Source organism: Meleagris gallopavo, chromosome 15, assembly GCF_905368555.1.
Source record: "Meleagris gallopavo chromosome 15, MGAL_WU_HG_1.1, whole genome shotgun sequence".
Lineage (NCBI taxonomy): Eukaryota > Metazoa > Chordata > Aves > Galliformes > Phasianidae > Meleagris > Meleagris gallopavo.
Window position 1 is genome coordinate 17,618,005 of NC_139418.1, and position 23,640 is coordinate 17,641,644.

Consider the following 23,640-nt stretch of genomic DNA (forward strand, 5'->3'; position numbering starts at 1 on the left):
CATAGGATCCTAAAATCCAATTAAATATTTTACAGCACATTATTTATTTGATGAATTATGTATGTTTGCAAGTTGCCTGTTGTCTAGCTAAGACAGTCATTTAAAGTGATTTGCTAAGTAAAGCGTTGAAAAACTATACACTGCTGATAGTACTATCTTTACGAGCAAGTATTTTACTTAAGACTTACAAGGATACTTGGATTTCATCCTTGCTCATCCTCATATGTCATATGTTCTACTACTCATGGAAAGCAGTAAGTTCAAGGAAGTTGATAAATGTAGCTGTTTATATACCTTCACTGCCTAAAACCTACAGATACCTATCTCATTTTAAAAGACCAAAGAAATTTGAAGATTTCACATTCCTTTTGTTAGTCAGGCAAGCACAGAAGATTAAATTTCACCTTGAAATACACTTCTGGCTCAAGAGCATTTAATTCAATTCTTCATTTCCATGAGAAAACAAACAAACAAACAAGCTCACAAGCAAACAAAAAAAACACAACTGGATGTCAGCAATTTTGGCTGTCAACTAGGATGCAGCCCTAAGTAAAGTACATGAGGACGGGGTTTAAATCTTATTCACTGGGTCATTTCAATTCAATTAATTTCTATTAATTTTAATAGATTCTGGCCAGCACTGTACATTTGTTCTCCAGGCCAGCAATAAGAACAAAGCATGCTGACAGACTACTCTGAAGTATTAGAAAAAACATACCTACAAGCGTGATAACATAGCACAGCCACACCAAAGTTAATCAGCTAAGATTTGCTTTGCTTACTAGGCATCTAGCTCAGACCAAATTGAGTCAAGCATGGAGCTTACTGTTTCCAGGATGTTAGAGCCCACATACTCCCACAAACCTCAAATAAACATGCCTGCACCAATTAGTTACTCTATTGTATCATTACAGTGTTGGTGTAAACAGTCAAAGTTGGTGTCCAGTGTGAGTGCATTGGTTTCATCTGCTACCAGCTCTACTGCAAGCAGAACATCATCACCTCCAGCTCCAGGTTGCGGAACTCCAGCAGTTCATTCTGGTCCCGGGCATCCTGTAGCTCCTGTTGCAGACGGTTGTTTTCTGCTTCCAGTTTCTCTATCTAATAAAAATACATAAATTCATTATTTGTGTGACTGTTACATGAAACACTGAGTAATAGTTCAGGCAGTATAGGCAGTGTAAAATCCAAACCTCTAGAGATGATTCTCTAGTTGCCACATTAACTCAAAGAGTCTTTAATTTACAGGTGAACTTCTGCTCACCTTGCTAATTGCTAAACATCATAAAATGCTCAGATTAAAGGTTTTCCTAAAGCAATCCAATCTTAGTGAACATCAGTGGGAAGGCTGACAGAAATGTCAAGCTAGCTATTAGATTAGTCTGTATTAACTATCATATGCATTGCTCTTGTGGTAAAGCACTGGAATAGATTGCTGGGGGGGAAGCATACAGACTTGGAAGACTCTGCAAAAAGCCTGGATAAACCCCTATCAGGAACACCTGGTCCCGCTTTGGAGGAGGTCCTGGGCTTGATCAGAGATTCTCAGCATGTAGCACAGTTGGTATGCAGGGACAGCTGTCTCAGGACAGCTGCTCAGGTAACTGCATCCAATCTCATATGAGCACTCCTCATGAATAGTTCTGTCAATTAGCAAATAGATGTGAATAAAATGCACTGGCCAATTGGATACAACTTCCTTGTTCCACCACTGATCCCTCATGGACTGCTCCCTTCCACAAGTCTCTGCCAGTGCCAGGATTCATATTTTGCAATGAGGTTTTTTGAGTAGGGCCGACACCAGGACAGTTGGGGAGCATGTTAAGACAGACTGAATGAGCCCCTTTAGGTCAATTCATCTGGCTGGGGAAGTAAGACGTAGGGCTGGAGACTTACAAGGCTTGTTTATGGAAGGGGAGAAACACAGCTTATCTAAATAGGTGAAAGAAGTTAGGAGATCTGTTGCTGGGTGTTAATGGCCTCGTGCTGATGGCAGTCATATGTACAGCCACTGCTGTAACTGCTGGTGACGTGCAAGCAATGCTAAGGTCCTTCATGGGCTTATATTGCATGACTAAAAGTGCATACATACAAATACATAGATATACATATGCACACTTAAATGCACCAGGTAAAAGAGCAGTTCAAGTTCCACAGGACCTGGGGTGACTCAAGCCCTTAAAAAAAACATACAGACTATACTAAGACCAGGAGTATAAAAGTCCTGATGTTAGAGGATGACTTCATTTCTGCTGCCATTTCATATTAATAAGCTCAGCTCTGATTGTCCTGCTGAGGCAGCATCAGCAAACTTCAATACAACGCTGCAACAGTACAATGTTAAGTACAGAGCCGTAATGCTGAGCAGAACTTCCAGGTCTTAGGCTAGGATCATCAAGAACTACTACCAACAGTGTCTGATCAGAACTGGAGAGGCCATATCTACTTACGTCACTGTGTATCCTGTCTATATTCAAATACACTATGCTATCCATACACTATTCTTGTAAACACTAAAGTAAACATCCAAGGGAGTATTTTAGGGTCAAGATTACCCTACAGAGTAAACACAATCATCACCAAGGTTGGATAAGACCTCCACTATCATTCAGTCCAACCACCCACCTATAATCAATTTTTCCCCACTAAACCACGTCCCTCAGTCCAACATCTAAACATTTCTTGAACACTCCCAGAATCAGTAATTCTCATGGACAGCCTTTTGCAGCACCTGATCAGTCTACAGGAGAAGTAGCATTTCCTAACATCCTAACTTCAATTTCCCCTGCCACAGCTGGAGGCCATTCCCTCTATCCCTATCACTAGTTACACAGGAGAAGAGGCTGACCCTAACCTCAGCACAACCTTCCTTCAGGTAGTTGTAGAGAGCGATAACTTCCCCTGAGCCTCCTCTTCTCCAGACATGCAAAACTCAGGAACATACCTTGTCTAAAAGCTCTTGGTTCCTCTTAATGAAAAGCTGTTTGTCTTCCACCCAGTGGGAGTCCTGTTGGATGAAGCAGTTCTGTTACAGAATAATCAAACCTCAATCAAACCTCACAAGGCTGGCCGTTTATACTGAAAGTTGGAACCACAACATTCAGGTTTTAAAATCCTACATAAAAAGATCATGGATTACAAAACAACAGCATATTAGTCTAGCAAGCTTTAGCAAGGCTTCTGAGCACACTATACCTGCCTGCTTATTACAGAGACATGACATCTTGGGGAAGTCTATAATGAAATTGTGCTAGGTATATTCTAAACAGAGTGAAGATACAAAACAGAAAAAAACAATACACAAGAGTTGCTTACCTGTCCTTTTTGTGCTAAAGTTTTCTCCAAATCTTCTATTTTGGCTTTGTATCTTTGGACTTCTGCTTGGAGCTGCTCCTGAGCCTGCAGAAATCAAACACAGCATTCAACAACAACCAAAACAGCAATGTGACGGACATAAGAAAGTGAAATACAAAATATTCTGTAGAAATAATGGCGTAGATCCAGACTGAGTAATCACTACAAAGATCCTAGCTCTGTAATATTTGTGTCACCTTACATATGCATAGATGGCAAAAGGGGACAGAGCAGCAGTTCCACTCAAGTCTATTAATTAACATGTCTTAAACTGGAGTAGAGTAATGCAAGGCCAGGTATTCAGTGTGAGGCTCTACTCAGAGACCCAGAAAGGGCCTGTAATGCTACAATACAATGGAAAGTATAACAGTAATAGCAGGGTTGCAAAGACTTCGGCTGCAGCAAGTAAGGACAAGCCCAAATGCAGCAGCCACAGACACAGAAAAAAAGGGAAAAAGCTGCTTACCTTGGGAAGGCCTCAGGTAGGCAGAGATCTCCAGCAAGAGATGCTCTCACCTCCACTGCCAACCCTTAAATGAGGGCTGGGCAGGAATGGATCCCAGCTCCAGCCCTACCAGTCACTCAAATATACCACTTGCACCTGAGCTCCCCTGGGCTGACCCTGCCTTCCCACTAGATGCCCAAACACCATTTCAAGCCATGATTTAGCATTTCTACTACAGGGACAGTACCTGAATTGAATAAAAGTGATTAGTAAATGAGACCAGCAAAGGGCAGTAGAAAAAAAGGTGATCAGAACTGCCTGAGAGGTCTTTAAGAAATGACTTGAAAGTGGTAAAAAAACCTGGTACTACCTCACATCTGACACTTCTTTGAGTTAGATGATGGGCTGGAGTTCACCTGAAGTTGCTTCCAGCCTGAATTATTCTACAGTTTTATTAGATGGAGAATATTTTTAGTCATAGAAGTTTCACCGTAATCTGCATCACATTCAAATTTGGATGTAATCTGTGTATCTTTGTTAGAAACATTCAGGTGGGTATTTCTGAAGTTGGTGTAATGTATGCCTTTATGGAAAAGCATAGGCCTCCATTCACACATACAAATCCAACCTCTTCACACCTGGGCAAAACAGGAGACCATTCTTGTGACTCTGTGCCAAACTACAGGAGTGTCTGCTTTGACATGTCTACCTAAATGCAGGGGTTTGAAACAGCCAGAGAACAGACCCTTGTAAACAAAGCAATTGTGTCCATCTTCAGTCATCACTGTCTTGAAATGTATTTGACAATGAGTGAGATGCAACAGATAAATGTCCATGAATATTTATCTCCATTTCCTTGCATACCACTTTCAGAAATCAAAACGTTCCAATAGTAATGAAATGCTTTGCCTCTCAGACCATTACTGACCTTGGCTTCTCTTTCAGCATCTATGACACCTCCTGTCTGCTCTTGCAGTAGTGCGTAAGCTCTCTGCAGGGCCTGATATTCCTTTGTCAACTGTCGAAACCGCAGCTCTGATTCTTCTGCAGCTAAACTCTGAGGAAAGAGAAAGGACATGTCTATGCATTAGACAGCACAGCACAGCCAAAGCAAATAACGCAAGTGTAAGGTACTAAACACACTAGGTGGTTTACAGATCTTGATTTAAAACAGCTTTTACGGTGATCCTGCTGTAATGAGAAGTAATAAGGATGTAGAATTAATAGAATTATATGTCTTTAAGCTAAAAAGAAGTGTGACAAGTTCATTTTCTTGGGAGATGAGAGTGAAAGAGTCACCTCAGACTGCAATGAAGTCATAGCTGTAGACTCTGTGGACTAGACTTGGAGAGAACTTCTCAGTATTTGAGTATATGAAAATGAGGCCAAATTTAGTGAAGAACTTGACATCCAGTATGCAGCAATAAAACCCAGGTCACTTGCTTTGGAAGTCAAAATCATTTGAAAATTTGTCCTTCCCTATGGAAATTGAGTCAGATCTTACCTCATCCAGATCATCATCTGGAGTTGCTGGTGTTCTGTCCGTTCTATATGAGGCCACAGAGGATGTTTCAGAGTCCATGGAATCATCATCATACCCCAAAACTGTGTCTATCACATGTCTCTAAAGAAGGAAAAACATGATTTCTGAATCTGCCTGGAAATGGCTAATATGAGTTTCTAATTTGGAGAAAGTCAAGCCCCATTACCAGTAAAAGGCAAGACATGAAAAAAAGAGCTGTATGCTACCCTTTCAATTACCACCTCCAACCAAATCCAGAGGGAACCATATAGAAGATTAGGTCTTGTGCTGGCAGTGGGAATGATCTACTGATTCATATTACTAAACTGAGGATCTGGCTTAGCCTGAAGCTCAGAAAATGTAATAGAAGCTGTTCAGAAGACATCTGTCAACATGCAGACTGAGGAGAGAAAATAATGCCATGAAGGAAATGTCCTTCTCTTAGGATACTGCTGATATTTTGAATATCTCAGTACTTCTCTTACTGATACTGCTGCCCAAGTAAATGCTACATTGCACAGAACTACTGTTATGTTTTAGTTGTTGTTTTTTTTTTTAAATGTGACTTTCATCCCACACATCTTTCCACTCTTACAGTAACCACCATACATTGTAAGAGACTTCTCGCAGTACACAGTTTGGCTCTCTGTCTCACTACCTCCAGTAATTAAATTCACCAATCCAAATGAGGACTGAGTCATATCCTATGAAAGCTGAGGTGCTTGACATGCAGGATTGTGTTTCAGCGTACAGAGGTGAGCATTTAAAAGCTTAGATTATGAATAAGCGTGCTGCCAACTGATCAATAAGCATTTTAGATCCACAGTTGCTTTGCAACACTATTCACTTTTAGAAGGTTGTAACCTGTCAGCAAACGTGGAATCTGAATCCAACAAAAGAAAAAAAACAAGAACAGAAGATGCCAATAAACTTTTGCATATCTTATCTTTCTTTAATTCATAATTTTTCCTCTTACCTTAATTGGCTTTGAACTCCTTTTACTCCTTCTGCGACGAATGAGTTTTTCCCTGTCCTGGAAAGCGAGATTGAAAAGTTATTGGACTCAAAATTTTTACCTCTATCTTCTTTTGTGTGCAGACCCAGAACATCAGACCTACAGATGAGATAAATCACTGCTTTTCCACTGACTGCTATATTTTTCAGAAGCAATATGATTCCAGGTAGAAGGGAAGATTCATACCTAAAACTGTCAGCTGAAAATCATTTGAAGGGAAGAGGGAATAGCAGAAAAGCAGCCCCCACTGTTGTGTAGCTTCCTTGGCAGGTTATCAGACAACAGACACTGATCGACTTCCTGTTAAAGGCACCAGGAGGCTTTTGCAGGGCACCCATTCAGGTTCATTATGGGAGGCAAACTGCCTTCACTGCAAAGGTGGTGCTTCCTCTGTCTCAGTGTTATTAAAAGGTACAAGTGTTGATTTCACCACTTCTAGCAATGATGCCTTAGGAGACGAAATAGCCTATCTTACTCCTGGAGTATCTTACTCCTTCCCCTCAACAAAATGCAAAGCTATCTGAAAAAGGGTTTGCCAGTATTAAAGGATATGACATAAGAACTAGGGAACCACGTCTAGTACCATGCTCTTTTCCAGCACACAGAGGGCACTGCATTGCGTACTTGCATTTTTCTTCTCCAAGAAGATTTTAATTGCAGCATGGTTACCTCATATGCCAACCTGTCACAACTCTGCCTTGCGAACGTGTGTGTGCTCCTGAGCTCCACTGTTCACAGTCTGTTCATTTCTACAGCTCAGTTCACACATAAACGTCACATCTTCAAGTTGCAGGGACAACACCCCATTAAAAAGGCAGTTAATAACCCACACCAACACACTCTAACATCTAAAACTACATAGGTGTTAAGAGCATGAAGGTATGAAACCTCAGAACTCTATTTATAATACAAAATGCTATTGGTAATTAACTTTGCACAGGATTTGCTGCTAATTTCCTGGTGTTCTGGACATACCCTTGTTAACTCATCAATTATGTTCTGTTGTTCTATGACCTGAAGCTTCAAAAATTCTGTTTCTTGTTCTTCATTAGCCTGATCCAGGTCATTGAGAGATTTTAGTTTCTTTAGTGGAGGATGTGATGTCATTTTTTCTCTCTGTCATAAGAAGACACAGATAAAATAAGATCTAGCAATTAAACAAAAAAGACAAACATTCAGTTATAAGTTAAGCATAGTTTTTCATTTAGAATGTACCGTCATTAATATGCTGCTGCTACATAATTTGTATAACTTGTAACTTTATAATTCATAACATCAGCTACACAAGTTTTATAACCCACAAGCAGTTCTTAACAACAAAACAGCACAAAGGCTGAGTTCTTCAAGCAGAACAATAAAGACTTATCTCTATTTATTTTGTGGTAATCTAGCCTCTACCCCTCAAAGGTCACATGCATTCAGAGGCCCACCTCATGGCAAATGCATTCATCCCCTACATGTCCAGGGGATATCCCAGTAGTACCTGCTCCCATGTCCCCACGCATTTGCTGATACCCCTCAACTGACCATACACAGTGAGCAACTGGACATTTCAGTTTCGTGAAAAACATATATCCTGCCAAAAGAAGAGGAAGGGGAAATAATGGGGCACCATAACTATTTTAACTAGAACACTGTGTGTTGCCTGCTCTGAGCACATGTGGAAGAGAATATCATTCCAGCCTCCCACAGCCTGCTAACTTACATGATTTGTGCATCTACACTACCAAGAGCAGATGTCAACTCTTGATAGTGGAGCTAAGTTGCCATGTGCGCCCATACGCACTGGTGGTGCTTTCCACTGATGTCTAATGCATGATCACACTCCAGTCTCTTCTGCTTGCTGTGAGAGAGGCCGAGGGGCTGTGATTTGCCATCTACAACTGCCATGGAAAAAGAATTCTAACTTGTGATGTCTACAATAAATGTAACTGTCTTCTGGACACAGGTGAATTACAAAGTCTTAAAATTGATTAACCTTGTAGCACTAAAACCTTTTCTTCTCTAAGATCAGGATGAGACTATCAGATCCACATTCTGATCAGCAGGAGAGCTGCATCCATTGCAGAACTGTCAGTCTGCTCAAGATGAAGACCTTGACTATTGTGAGTGAGAGAAAAGAGATGCAAACACACATAGGAGCCTGCCAGCTTACACCTGGTAACTCGACTCACACTTCCTCTTTAATTAATGAGGAAGCAAAAAATCAATGCACGTGGATTCTGACTGATGCTAAGACCACTTGAAGGCTCTATAGACATAGCTGCTTTAACTCCACCTCAAAGCCCTGATACGTGAAATTCATAAACCTAGCAATCACACCACCATTCTCTTTCCTGTAGCCATTTACCATGCGTGTTTTACGGTAATTATACATGTCCAGGGGCAGACCAGAACTTTACTTTGCCATCATCATCATCTCTAACAGGAACACACAGAAAAATGAACATCAGGCTGTCTGAAAACATAACTCTCATCAGCTTCTTTTGTAGTTTTCAGATGCAAAATGGCAGAGTAGAACATGACTCAGTACAACTTTTTTTTAAATCCAGACTCAAATATAACTTTTGGGATATTAAAGACTGATTTTATGCATTCACTCAAAAAATATTGCACACAAGCATAATAAACAACATTATGTAAGACTACTATGTACAAACCCAAGCACTGCTATATCTTGTCAATAGTATCACACACTCATGTATGCACACGCATTCACTGCGCAAACATTTCCACAAAAACAGACATATCATGCAGTAATATGCAATTTTCTCTTCAATACTGACCATTTCTATATTTTCTTTAGTCACTGCTTTGAGTTTATCTTCTATGCGCTGCAAAGACTGCATCAGTTCATCATTTCTCTTTGTGAGGCACTTGTTCTTTTCCAGGAGAGGTTTACATTGTTTTTCAGCTTCTCGGACACGCTTCAGCTGAATTGATAACAATTGATTTATAGCAATTAATAATGGTAAGTAACCCAAATAAAAGATACAGCTCTCTTTTGTGAGAAATATTTTTTGTTAATCTTCCCTGTAAGACTACCGTCACACTAAAATACTAAGCAAAGTGATCTACTGGAACTGGCAAAGCTATCCTAGCAATGCTTATGTTTTCACTGATAGTTCCATCTATGGGAAAACTCATTTATAGAGATGAAGCAACCTGACATACCATCAGACAATTGCAAAGCTGCTGCAAGAACTGTAAACAAAACCAAGACCTGTGTTTTATCTTCAAGAAACTCATGGACTTTCTCATCAAAAGACAGATTTATGTAGGAACTTATGCATATGCACAATGAATGTTTTAGTCAACAAATATTGACTAAATGTCATTTAAACAACAAGTTAAAGTATCTTACAGCATCTTCGGAAGTCTCAGTATTAGTACAGCTAGAGTCTTAACCAAGTTCTTTTCCTCCACAAAATCAGTTCCATCTGGTAAAACCCAGTGTTAATACACAACATTTCTTTTCCTAAGGAAGGAAAAGGAAGATGTGTGCCCAGATTATCTACTTAATGAATGCATGAATCAGCTCTGTGTTACCATTCATCACTAGGAAGTTCCTGCCTGATGCAGTTCTGCCCTAGAAAGAACTGAGAGAGTTTCCTGTAGCTGTTAAGGACAGTTAAGCACATTTCCTTATATCATCTTATCCACTGATTTTGCTTGAAGCAAGCTAGCAAGTGCCTTAAGATCCCTTCTGCTAACAGGAAAGGGAGGAGCTGGTAGGAGGTGGTTACACCTTCCAACAGCATTGCTGTTGGCAAAACTATCTGTCTTACCCTACGAACGAACAAAGCTATTGCCAGTCCGATCGTATCTCAAAGCACATGTGCTACAATCAGAAAGATTAACGTAGTGGAAGGGGATACAGGAGTGTAAGAGCAAAAGGACCAGCACAGATGGAACCACGTTACAAAGGAAAGGTGCTCACCGTCTCCAAAGATCTAGGCTCACAGGGAAGACTCCACAAGAGAGAGATCTCCAACCAGAGATCCTTCCCCACTGGCAGTCAGCCCTTAAATGAGGTCTAAGAGAGGTGCAGCCAGGCTCCACCCCTCCTATCACACAGGTAAACCGCCTTCACCTGTGCCCCTAGGGCTGACCGGGTCCTTTCCCAGGTGCTCAATCAGTGGTTCAGGCTGTGACTCAGTTACCATACAACATGGTATTTCCAACAGTTCCTGCTCGCATTTAACACGTATTCATTATAGTCACATCATGCAAGACGGAATTTTGAAGCCTTTTTTTTTTTAAAAAAAAAAAAAAAGTTTTTTCCTTTGAAAAAAATAGGCTGAAGATTTAAAGGCGTGAGACAGCTACAAACTATTCAATATTGCAGAAATCTGAGAGCTTTTCCTAATTGGAGAGGCATGTGAACACTTATTACAAACTTGTTATCATTTTGATAATATTAAAAACACTGAGGAGAATCAAAGCTAGCCACATTGATATGAAAGGAGTGCACCAGGACTCCTACCTGAAGAACAAAATAAATAAAACATCAAGAGTTGAATTTCAGCACACTCATTCTTAATCATGGAAGTAAAAACATTGAGTGATCAAATCACCACCTAAGAGTAAATCAGATACAGAAATCAATTTACTGTTGTCCATTCTATCTATAGCTGATTCTTGTCTCTTCTCAAGTATAGGACTATAGGCATCTGTGATTTACATCACTATATACTGTTGTATGCTCCTAAACTCTTGAGAAGGTCAAGGGAGGAACACAATCACATAGAAACCAACAAGACTCTTCCATTGTGATTTTCATCCTGATATAACTTCACTGAGATTACTCAGTAATTCTGGAGTATCACCCTAAGTGCCCTAGGAGACAAACTCGATGGATAGAAAAGGCACATTTATCACATGCTTGGAGACTCCTCTCCTCGTCTTCCCTACAGTTCCTGACCTCCCGTATATGACAGTGCAAAGCTCACACACCAGTTCATTTCGTTCATCAACCAACAATGTGTTCCTGTCTTCCAGTTTCCGGATTGTTGCATTCAACTCAGCTATCCTCTTCTGGTTCCTGCGCAAGTCCTGTTCATCAGTAACAACATAACACAATTACTGATTCTTCAAAACACATTTGGGAAAAGAATCACCCAAAGCTACATACCAGTCAACTTAACACAATCAACAAATTGTACTTGTTACTTGTTTCTAGAACACCACACATTCTGACAAAAATGTGTTTTTGGGAGAAGAGAACATCTAGTTTGGGGAGAACTTTAAGATTAAAAAATGTTACTTGCTGAAAAATAATAAAAAGATCCTGATGCTTTTTAAAAAAGAAAAAACTATAGGGGAAAAAACCCAAAGCTGAAATATTCTAGTTTCAATTGATTTTTCCACTACACTGGTTCAATTTGCTGGGCTACTAAGTCAGTTGAAAACGTAAGGACACCCCTTTCAGTATCAATTGCCTTTACCTTCTTCTTTCTCGTTCATGTATATGTAAAAACATGTATGCATACACACTTGTTGAGTAAATACTGTGTTTAGTCACAAGGAGCTGCATGCCTTGTAATGCTGTAACATGATGGAAAGTGCAGAATAGTAGGATGGCAAAGACTTCGGCTGCAGCAAGTGAGGACAAGAACAAACACAGCAGCCACGGACACAAAAAAAAAAAAAAAAAAAAGGAAAAGGCTGCTTATCTTTGGAAGGCCTCAGATATGCAGGGATCTCCAGTGAGATGTCCTCACCTCCACTGCCAACCCTTAAGTGAGGTCTGGGAAGGGATGGATCCTGGTTCCACCCCTTCCACTCAATCAGGTACACTGCATACACCTGAGCTACCCTGGGTTGGCCCTGCCTTCCCACCACATGCTCCACCACTGTTTCAGGTCATGAATTTGGAAATCTGCTACACTTGTGAATGACAGCAATAGCTGCACACGTGTAAAGCAAGACAGAGAAACAGGAGGTGCTCTCGAATCTCCTAGGTTCCCCATAGCCTTCTTTCTGCCTGTCTTCCCAATTTCTGTTTGTTTTTGAGGATGCAAGCTATCCGGACAGTTATGTTCATTGATCAATACTTTCAAAGCATTACTGATTTTTTTTAATGTTTTCCCAGGGGCCAAGACAACGTTTAAGCAAGAGAAATGTTGTGTAGAAATCAGTAAAACCTGCATACAGGGCTGCTGCAGTGCTCTGAGCCATCTCCTGCCCTTCCTGGGATCTCCCTCTTGGGACTGCTCATGTTACACTCTGCCTCCTTCACCAGGAAAAGCTGTTCATCCAGAGCTTCTTTCTGCAGCTGCAGCTTCTGCACATAGCCCGTTTGTGTCTCCAGTTCTTTCTCCAAGGAAAATATGATCCTATCTTTAGCCTTGATCTCATCCATCTGTTGAGAGAAGCACAAGAGCAACAATGTTAGTGTGTAAAAGCAAAAGCACTTCAGCCTTGGTGAATACAGTACAATAGGATTTACTAGTGTTCACCGCTTAAATCTGCTATGTCATACCACACAGGCTTGAAAAGAATGTACTTCAAGGGGTATACAGCCCCGCTGTACACCATTGCAGTAACAGCTTTGATAGCCTTACACAAAGCAAAACTGAGCACGATGTGATATGCAAAATGGAATGGGACACAGCCAGGACAGCTGACTCAAACTGGCCAAAGGGATATCCATACCATACCGACATTGTGCCCAACAGTAAAACTAGGAAGACTAAGCTGGGGCTGCCATGCCTTAGTGACTGAATGGGAATTGGTCAGCCAGAGGTAAGCAACTGTGTTTTGCACCTCTTTTTGGTTTTTTAGGATTTTTTCCATCCTTTCCTCTTTTACTTCTTAAACTCTCCTTACCTCAATCAATGTTTTTTATAACTTGTTACTATACGATTATTTCTACCCCATTGTGGGAGCGGAGGAGAGGTGAGTGTGTGAGTGTGGGGTGCATAGCTGCCTGTCAGTGCTCAACCACAACGCTTTAAACTCAAAAATACCACTCCTGACACTATTTAAACCACTGTTTCTTCTACTGAACCGTCAGTTTTCACGCCAAATTTTCCAGTGTTGCAAGCAGGCCCAGTTCCCTAGCTATACAAAAAATATAGCCACTTGCACTACTACTGGTATAGGCCTCTTTTTACCCATTCTCATTAGTATGAATTCACTGAATGCTATGGCAAGATCAAAGCAAAAGGTCTCTCCCCTCTTGCCGTGGTTTGATGTGCTTAAGACACCAACATAAGGGTTAAAGAAACTAATAACTTGAAGTGCAGATGTAAACATTTTCTTTTTCTAATATTTTGCATGGCAGATATATTAGGATCTTTGCAAGCCAATTCTTGATGGAATGCATCAATCACCATTATTCTGTGGTATTAGCTGCCCATCCAGTGGTTGCAAAAAACTGAAAAGCAAAGGAGACAAACTCACTACAGCATAAGACAACATGTGAAATGTTTTGGTGCAGGGAAGAGTTACTAACCAGGCGGCGAATATCCCTCTCGCTCTCCCATTTGATCTTAGAAATGGCTTCCTGGTGGGACTGGTGCTCACTTCGAAGATCACCTGCTTTGATCTTGTCAGCTTGGATCATATTGTTCAAAGCCTCATCCACCTGCTTTTTGGCAGACTTAAGTTCAGTAATTTCCTGCAGAAGCTTAAGGCGCTCAGAGTCAAACTGTTTTCTGGCCTCTTCACGAGCCTCAATAGTCAGGGCTGTCCTTACTTTATCGCTGCTGCCATCGCGCAGTGCACACAACGCTGACTTGAGACGCTGGATTTCACTGTCTCGGACTTTCACCATTCGTGTCATCTCCTGCTCATGCTGTTTAATAAGGTTCTCCCTCACAGCCTGCAGCTCCTTCATTTTCTCCTCATGGAGTTTGGCTTTTAGCTCTGTGATTTGCACAGTTTGCTTGCGCTGCTCCACTTCACGGATACGCTTTGTTTCTTGAGTCTTCTCTCTTTCAAGTTTAGCAATCTAAGATGAAATAAAGTGAAAGTCACCTGCTACCAAGATACTGCTACCAAAACAAGCTCACTCAGACACACAGCCATGTCAGAATAGGAAGGGCTTCCTGCAGACCCTCGTTGTTCCTCCATCCTCCTCCAACAAAATACGGGCCAACTCCTGAAGTCCTCACTTAGATACTGCAATGCCTTTACCAAAGATAAATACTTCAGTTTTTCCTTAGGAAATAAGTCCTTGTATGGACATCTGACTAACAACTTTCTAACTCAACTGTCAATTTCAGCCAAATTCCTCAGAGAAGTAGACGGCTTGGCAATAGCAAGAGTCATACAGATTTCATGTGATTCATGACTGTAGGAAATTAGATGAAAGTGCATGCTGCAAATCTGAACATCCAGGAAACATCTAGTCTTTTGTAGATGTTCTTAATCATAAGCAAAACTTTTAGTCAGTCAGCTCTTGGACATGAAACTAAAGAAGAGTGCTTCACCAGTCATTACAGTGATAGAATAGCTGGCTTTACTTAGAGTTGTTCTTTGTTGCTCTTTATTAAAGACAACTTTTAAGTTCTTTGTCTGTATTTTTGGAATCAAAGTTACAGAGCAGCCTTCAGTATGTTTACACTAACGTATATGTAAGCCCAACTAGAGACCCCTGAGCACTTTCACAGCATAATCCTACGTGCACCTATACATATAATACTCAGTTGATTCTCAAGTTTAGATATCATACTGAAATGCTGGTAGATTACTGGTACCTGAACAAGCCTGAAACAATGCATACATACCTTAATGTACATGACAGAATTGGACTGTACTGCAGAAGGATTACAAAGGTCCATATGGACTTTCATGCTGTACACTTAAGGACTACTTCACTCAACTTTGAAATAGAGATATATCTTATTTCAATAAGCAGTCATTCAAAAAACAGCAACACTACAACAACTTCTAGACACTGGATTTTTTTTTTTTTGAACAGTACACTTAGAAACAATTTGAGCAGATAGGATGAAAATCACTAATTGGAACATGGGCAAAGATGTTACAAAAGGCATACTGTTTCACTATAAGGCCAGAGGCTTCTTAAAATTTGTACCTCAGTAAAAGAAATCTTTTACAGTGAAGGAACAGGACAGATTGTTGTTCAAGAGAAGAGTTTAGTTGCATCTCTTGATTTCCGTTCTACTGTTTTTCCTCACATTTCTTTCCTTCAGTGCAGACACTTCTTTAAAACCAAACCCTCACTCACCTTAGATTTCTCCTGATGCAGCTCAATTTGAATGTCTGTTAGCTTGGTCCTGAGTTCCTCATTGGCAGCCTGTAGGGCTACAATCAGTGCCTCAGGCTTTTCGCCCTTGCTACGTCCTTTTTTTGACATGATTTCTTATCAATGAGAGTCCGTTTGTTTAATTATTTCAAATACACACTGCCATCTTTTTTAATCCTTTCCGTGCCAGTTTGTTTAGCACTTACTGCATGGCATTCCTTAAGGTTCTGTCCTCAGCTGCTTTGGAAGCCCTGCAAGAAATAAGGCATACTATTATTTGTCAGTGGATATTGCAGCATGACAGTTCACATGGTTACAGAACACAGGATAGCTCATTTCTCAAAACACTGCAGTCTTTGTCTGAAAACCTGCAAGGGAGATGCCAGCACAACCAGGCTTCTGCATGCAAGTCTGACATAGTAGTAGAGATTTCATATGTACTCTTTCCCTTTTCTCATAAAGGCACACCATACAAAGAAGATACAAATTTGTTTACAATAAAGATTAAAGCTATTGAGACTACAGAACTGGAGAGGACGGGTCATTTAATTCAAGCCTTACAGTTTGAGATCATGATAGAACCTCTGGACCAAAATGCCTGTTCCATCATCAACCTCTCCCTCTTGCCCTTCCCAATCCCTTGCAACCTTCCAAGCCTCCCAAATTAAGGCTTTCACACAACAATTCTACGAACTGCTACAGGAAGAGAAAAGCACTGTCATTCTCACCACCATTCGGAGTTTCCATAGAAGCAAAGAAAAAAAATGATATGCAAAACCCCCAGGCAGGCTAGAATTTATCTCCTTTGCCATTTCTCAAATAAGACTCCATCAACAGTTTCCATCAGCCAGATTCTGGAGAAAATTCCAGCCTTAGCCAAACTGATGCAGTAGGTTTAAACACAATCACATCAGTAAGATACGCAGATTAGGAAGCTTTGTTTACAGCACACCAAAACACTGATGAGCTGGTATGTCTATAACATTTTGAAGGCATCCCTGCTCCACTGCAGAAGCATTCCCTGCATTAGCCAAGGGTCTGGCAACACCACGTATCCTGCCCATCAATATGCAGTATTGAGTACCTTTAGGTTTGCTTTAACACGCTAAGCACATACAGAGAGTCTTCAAAGTCACTCTGGCCATTCTGAGTCTGCACTTACAGACTTCCAAAATGCAAAGAAACTCAACGTGGTTGAGCTTTCAGCAACAGTACCTATCAACAGTGTAACCCTCACTATCAGATCTATCAGTTGAAGAGGCAAGTTGTGCAAACAAGTGACCTAATTTCTTCCTTGCTAAGCTGCTTCCAAGAATCTTGGAATGCAGTCTGACACAGATTGATACTCTTTTCTAGCTTGAGTTATGCCTACTGATTTACAAAGAGTTGCTTTTACTTTTCAGAAAGAAGAGTGTATGCTGTCGAATCCAAGTATACAGATCTGTAGGGGGACTGCAATGAGGGTCCTTTATTAATTTAGTCTGAGGTTTGGGCCCTTGAGATCTGCTCCAGACTACTCTAGGAAAATGGGTGGAAATACGTATTGAATATATGTTGAAGATAACGTTGTGGTGAGACTGGCTGTCTGCAGCAGCACTTAAGAAACCCTGCTGTAATGCAATGCGAGCTGGAAGCTGTTCTGGAACACAACGTGATCGTATGGGTAGAGAAGAAACCGCGATGCACAACTTCCAGGTTCTTTTTCCTAGCCCTTCCACTCACTGTTCTGGTTTGTAACTTTGGCTACTCCATTTTAAGAAAGTGACTTACTTTGTAAGTCTGTAATAATTATTTCACTTAGGTGGGTTCATAATTAATGAAGAGAACTCTGTAATCAGTGTAACTTTCACATTCTTTGCTGTTCTTTCAGCACATCCTTTACATTATTAATAAAAGACTAGATTTTTGCTTTCATTGTTTCTTAAATTAATCACAGCAAACCATTACTGCAGTTAAAACCTGCAGTTTTTAACCTAGGAACAGAAGAATGAGTCCTTCCTAAATTGAAGTCCCACATTGCAACCCTGGCAGACCTGGAGCACAGAAGGGCTGGACCACAAAGTCCTGTGGGCAGAAGCTGCACTCCTGACAGAGCATAAACCTTTCAGTTTATGAGAGTGAAACGGATGATCAGCAAGAGCTAGGCTCTATCAACACTCCAGCACAAGGAGAGGAAGCAGCACAGATTCCCACTGCAGATCAATACTACCGTGATTTTCTGCTGAAGCAGCAGGATCTACTTGCCAAGGAGGTCAGCGAAGATTTCTTTTTAAGTGGCATCTCTACCTTAAGTCTACGTGCATCCCTCACAAATTATTCTGGCACAGTAAGGGCCTATGTTAAGATTTGCATTTCTTTTTAGTAATCAAAACCTTTGCTAGTGTAAAACTACCCTTCACAGAGGAAATTGTTGTTATTGGTCACGTAGGAGATCTACTGGACATCTTGTAAGTACTACACACACAATTGTGAAATACATAGATGGCCTCCACTTGCCAGTAAATGTTTAGTGGGCTGCATCCTAATGTCTAAATGACATATGGTATCTAAAAAAACATCTGCCTGTACAGAAAAAGACAAATGGCCTTTGCAGCTATTCATTGCACTTCCTTGGCATCCCTTAATGGTTAATGCATCTCAAACACGCATAGCATAAATGACTTCATGCCAAATATCTTCTCCTAGGACTTTCCAGCAGCCCGTGTCCACAAGAGTTAGAAACGTATTCTTGATTGACTAGAAAGTACACCCAGCTACCATAAGGGAAACAGAAATGTGGACATCTCTGCATGTTTGCGCATGTTAAAAAAATTGAGCAGATTCTCCATGTGTAATAGCTTCACTGAAATAGAAGTTATTTTTACGTACTTGCAGAAGACATCATAAGTACTGAGTAAGCTAGAATTAAGAACACAAAATGCTGACCAAAAGATAAGCATTCATTTCTTTATGCACTAAAAATCCACATGGAAGTCTGGTATCATATTTACTGAAACGCAGTAAAACACACACAATATATTGCAATACTGCTAAAAGCAAAAGTAATGAGAAACATTAGGCTTATATTATTCTAAATCTATCATCTCTATGTTTTACTTTCTTGGGTAACATTATTTATTTCCCTGTTTCTCCCTGAAATTGCAGTATCATCAGTATAGAAAATAATCTTATTTGAAAAATAAATCAAGATATTCATAGACCCATATAACTTCATAACATCAACCTATTAACTAGCAGACTGTCACTATCCCTAAAGTTGTATTTACTCTTCTGAGAGCGAGAACATTAAATTCTAGACCAGATCACGATTAATACTGGAAGACAAATCCCCTCTGTGCAACTTCTAAATCTCTTCCCCGTCTCAGCATTTAAAAAAAAAATAAAACTCCTGCAGGATGGGGGAGGGGGTAAAGGGGTCAAGTCTAAGTATATTTCAATGCAATCTCTAAGTCTAGAGATTGTTAAGAAAAATATATCTCAAAATTTATGCAGTGTGGAAAATCCTGAAAATTAAGAATATCACTTCAGAACAGAAAAGAAATGGAAACTATTATTACTACCTGGGAAATATTGAAAGCATCTTATTGCATTGCTTTGCTATTATGAAATCAATATATAATTATTGAGATTGCTACTTTGATTAATATACTTGTCACGTTTTATGATTTTTGTCATTGGTATTCCACACCATAACATCACGTAGTAACCGGGAGTTAAAAGGTTAATCACAGAATGGCCTGGGTTGAAAAGGACCACAGAGCTCATCCAGTTCCAACCCCCTGCTGTGTGCAGGGCCATCAACCAGCAGCCCAGGCTGCCCAGAGCCACATCCAGCCTGGCCTTGAATGCCTCCAGAATGGGGCATCCACAGCCTCCTTGGGCAACCTGCTCCAGTGCCTCACCACCCTCTGCGTGAAAAAATTCCTCCTAATATCTAACCTAAAGTCTCAGTTTAAAACCATTCCCCCTTGTCCTATCACTATCCACCCTTGTAAACAGCCATTACCCCTCCTGTTTATATGCTCGTTTCAAGTACTGGAAGGCCGACGCACCAGCTGTGAGGATTGCTGGCATTCCCAGACTGCCACTGTTCCCTGTTTTCTGTTCAGAAAGAAAGACAGAACTGCTCACCGGTCACAAGACGGTCCTTCTTTTGCTGCTCGTCTCTGCAATGCGTGATTCCCAGCCACCTGCCTTCAGCTTTAGAGTACAGCCTTTACTTTTGGACACTCATTTTGATTTGTTAGTTTCAATTCCAGTGACACTGTATTTTACTGTGTAATCTCACATTCCACTATCGCATTTAGTGAATTAGTTTTCTCCCTCAGTTCAGTGCCACTGTTTTTTTCAGGCCCATCTCCCTGCCTCTTCACTTCGTAACCTTCCTGTTGAACCCGGCAAACTGGGCCAGAGCCGCTGACAATACTACATAATGATCATGAAACACCTCTGTCAAAACCAGGTGACTCTATAACAAAACACTAAGAAAACTGTTATGAAATCTGTAGCAAAAGGTTATTTTGGCTCACAAAGCTCTGATCTTTGTAAAGATTTAAATACCAAACCTGTGTTAAGTAGTTGTCCTACACAATGGGTTTTACTGCACAGAAAAAAAATCTCAACAGACAGTGGCCTATTCCCTGCTATTCGCAAGCTGTTCTGCAGAGCTGTAAGAGGACTCGCTTCCTTCATGGATAACTGAACGGGGTGAAGGAGCTGCAAACCCTCGTTAACTTGGATTCTAATGTGTATTATCACAAAATGTGCATTTCGTAACAAAATCACTGCATGCTAACTTCACAAAGGACACTGCCTACACAAATTATAACCAAGCCACTCCTCTGCTAGGTTTTGATTTTGTGGTCTCACTGAAACTAGGCTGCTGTTCAGAGTTTCATTTATATTTCTATGAATTCCATAACCTTCCCCCACAGAGTATGGTGTTTCATACTGTTTATTTCCCATAGCATTAAACTTGATCCTGAGATGCTTATTAAGAAGTAAGCAAAGTACGAGGGGACTCCTCTTTTGTGACAATGGCCCACAGTGTCAGAGGCAGGTGTTGGCAGTATGGCAGCAGATGCCGAACCTTCCTGTCATTATTGCATTACATTTTGTTGCCATGTGACAGAGGAGCAGCCAATGAAAGATGGACTGCGTGGGCAATATTTTCCTTGCAGTGACACCACCACAGCAGCTGTGAAACAGCGAGTCACAGCCAAGCATGACATGCAGGCTCCTGTTCATCACTGGTGAAAATGTGTAACTAATTGCAGTGACTGTGTTGAAAAATAGCATTTTGTAGCTAAGAACTTGTCCTATCGATTAGCATTATTGTGCTCTATGTATCTGTTTTCCATGAAAATAAATAGGAGGCATTATTTTCAGAGCAACCTATGTAACAGTAGGTTCTGAGGCCTCAACTCCTCTCTGCATGAAAGGCCAATGGAAACATGAGCAACCACCACACAGCTGACAGTCACCATTCAGCCGTATTTAAAGAGTATTAGCTCACTGACCTGTTAATTGTGATCAGTTCCACTGGCAGCAAGAAACACTGCACTCACAATCAAGTTTAGTTACTCTGAGTAGTTCAGAGCTAAATTCACCTTTCTTAGAAGTCTCTGCCAAAAAGGAAAAAATGTTTTTAAAAGGATGTTGTTATAAGCAATAACTCATATCCTCTGTCCACTTCAGGGGATCAACTGTCTGTAGAAGAGCAGATGAATCAACTTTCCATTCTCTGAAATATACCAAGTCCCTGAAGGAAATTTCTGGGGATAACAGCACCTAAAACAACGGAGAGAGAATAACGGGAATTCTTGGACTGCATAATTTCTTTGCTCTTATGTGTTTTACTAAGGAGGTCTCGCCATGTAGGTGAGTTGCTTTAACAAAGAACAAGTTGCTTTTATCTTAAGTTGCAATTAGAAGAACTGAGCTTTATTCTTCCTCACAGCAGAAGAGTCTCACCCCATCAGAGCTTGCTCTGAGGGTCATACTTAAATTATAATTATACTCCAATTTTCTGCTTTCCGAGGACAGCAGATGGTAGCCACCACAAGTCTCACACACTTCCAAAACCCTGCTCCACTAAAGGAGAAGGTGACATTTGTCCACTGAGAGGTGGTTCTAACAGTATGAAAAAACAGAAGCTATTGAGCCTAAACTGGCTATCATTCAGTATTTCAACTCTGGCTGAGAAAACAATTAACATGCTAATTCAGCCTACTCTCCACCTGAAAAGGATGCTAGGACAGGTCAGCCTACCCTCATCTCAGTTTTTTCCTGACTCTTGATCCAAGCATGCTGGCTATAGATTCCAATATTCAAGAAATCCATAGCACTCCATTCTTTGTGTTATGTCACACAATGGAAAAAATGATTAATGGAAACTGTGATTAGAAGAGTGGTCTGCATTATTTTTGTATGAAATCACAATTCAGCATCTCAAGGCCAACCCAAAGTCTTAAATCAGACTTACTGTAAATGCTTGCATGCCTTCATACAATTCTACTCTATACTTCTTTTTATAGTTAGGACATGGCAAACTTCACATGCTAGCAGCTAACGTGTTTTACTCCACCAAATGGTGACAAACAGCTCTTCAGAAAAAAAACTGAAGCAACTCAGCTTTTAACAGAACAAAATTCATAGTCTACTAGTAACATATTTAATCAATACTACAGCAATGTTCAATAATATTGACATTCCTCCAGAACTAAACTCAAGATATCCGCTCAGATTCAGGCTCCACACAAGGAGCACAGCACAAATCTGGTGCTTCTAGGCTGCTAAAACTACCATTGGCGCTTGCTCTATAAAGCGAGCCAAAAATTTCTATCCAAGTTGCTGGCAGCACCATGGAAACATTTAAAAGGGGACAGAAGCATTATTGTTATCTGCAGCAAAGCTAAGAGATACATTAAACCAGTATTCTAGTATTCTGTGGCTAAAATATCATCTGTCCCCCTTTCACAATGTTCTTTTCCTAGAAGTTACCACAACACAGTGCTTACCAAGAACTCTACCAGTAAAAATACAAGATTCTTCCCTATTCTGAAGGGAAATCAAAGAGTGAAAAATACGTGGACGCAGATTAGACGTAGTAGCAATTAGACAGATCAATGTGATGGGAAAAGGTGTTTCAGCAGAGGTGTAAAAATGGGAAGGATCAGCACACTAGAAAGGCGCTATAAAGGAAGGGAGGAAGATTGCTTACCCACATCAAAAGACTCCAGGCTCACAAAGGAAAGCTCCACCAAAGAGGGATCTCCAACCAGAGATCCTTCCCAGTGGCAGTCAGCCCTTAAATGAGGTCTAAGAGAGGTGCAGCCAGGCTCCACCCCTTCCTATCACACAGGTAAACTGCCTTCACCTGTGCCCCCAGGGCTGACCGGGTCCTTTCTCAACAGTTCCCATACAGATGTTCAATTTAAGAACAGCAGAATTGTCAGAAAAGGGATGAAGTCCAGCAGCCAGTCCGCTGCAAGGCGGTGGACTAAAGGACATTTCAGCAGTCCTGTTCTTCCAGTGTTACTCTAGGCCATTCACGGTTTACCAAGAAAGCTGTTTTGTAAAGGAATGTTATGCAAGTAGGATCACACTCAAACATCACCAGAGAAACACACAGAGTCTGAAAGATAAATACTGCAATTTCCACAATTTATATTATCAGGCCCTCCTTCCTTTGATTTTGATTTTAATAAGCCAGCAAATATATATTTTATTTAATCAAAATGCATATAAGCAAGGAAACAAAACATTCACCACTAAAGGCTGTCAGATATTTAAATATTACTTCTATTAAAAGTGGAAGAGTTAGCCTGTAAGAATTTCTGCAACCTTTAGCTAGATTCTTGCTGCAGTTGATGAATGGGGATTTATATAAGATGTCAGAGTGAATACTCTGTGTTCTAGTCTCCCTTCTTCGCTTCTAACAATGTAGATCTCTCTGATGACTTTTCCTTCTTTGGACATCTTGCTTCTGACCAGATCACTTCATTCCTACAGTTTATTCTAAGTTCAACATAACTTCAAACATGTATGATTCTGTGATTGTGTTGTTTTTTTTCCTCCCTTTCTAT

At 40.5% G+C, this 23,640-nt stretch overlaps 1 protein-coding gene across 8 annotated transcripts in view; it reads right to left on the minus strand.

The window, feature by feature from the left end:
• Nucleotides 1-23,640, minus strand: part of JAKMIP2 (janus kinase and microtubule interacting protein 2) — a 55,215-nt gene that overhangs the window by 26,897 nt on the left and 4,678 nt on the right. For 7 of the 8 annotated variants that reach the window (XM_085236873.1, XM_085236874.1, XM_085236872.1 and 4 more), the window contains exons 2-13: nucleotides 15,536-15,804; nucleotides 13,796-14,293; nucleotides 12,491-12,700; nucleotides 11,293-11,391; nucleotides 9,123-9,269; nucleotides 7,312-7,452; nucleotides 6,298-6,354; nucleotides 5,304-5,423; nucleotides 4,728-4,856; nucleotides 3,316-3,399; nucleotides 2,945-3,007; nucleotides 1,003-1,101 (exon numbers count right to left, since the gene is read on the minus strand). In XM_085236873.1, the coding sequence (XP_085092999.1) occupies nucleotides 1,003-1,101; nucleotides 2,945-3,007; nucleotides 3,316-3,399; nucleotides 4,728-4,856; nucleotides 5,304-5,423; nucleotides 6,298-6,354; nucleotides 7,312-7,452; nucleotides 9,123-9,269; nucleotides 11,293-11,391; nucleotides 12,491-12,700; nucleotides 13,796-14,293; nucleotides 15,536-15,664 (1,776 nt within the window). In that variant the 5' untranslated portion in view covers nucleotides 15,665-15,804. The remainder of the gene's footprint in view (nucleotides 1-1,002; nucleotides 1,102-2,944; nucleotides 3,008-3,315; nucleotides 3,400-4,727; nucleotides 4,857-5,303; nucleotides 5,424-6,297; nucleotides 6,355-7,311; nucleotides 7,453-9,122; nucleotides 9,270-11,292; nucleotides 11,392-12,490; nucleotides 12,701-13,795; nucleotides 14,294-15,535; nucleotides 15,805-23,640) is intronic. The other variant, XM_085236878.1, reaches the window with a different exon arrangement.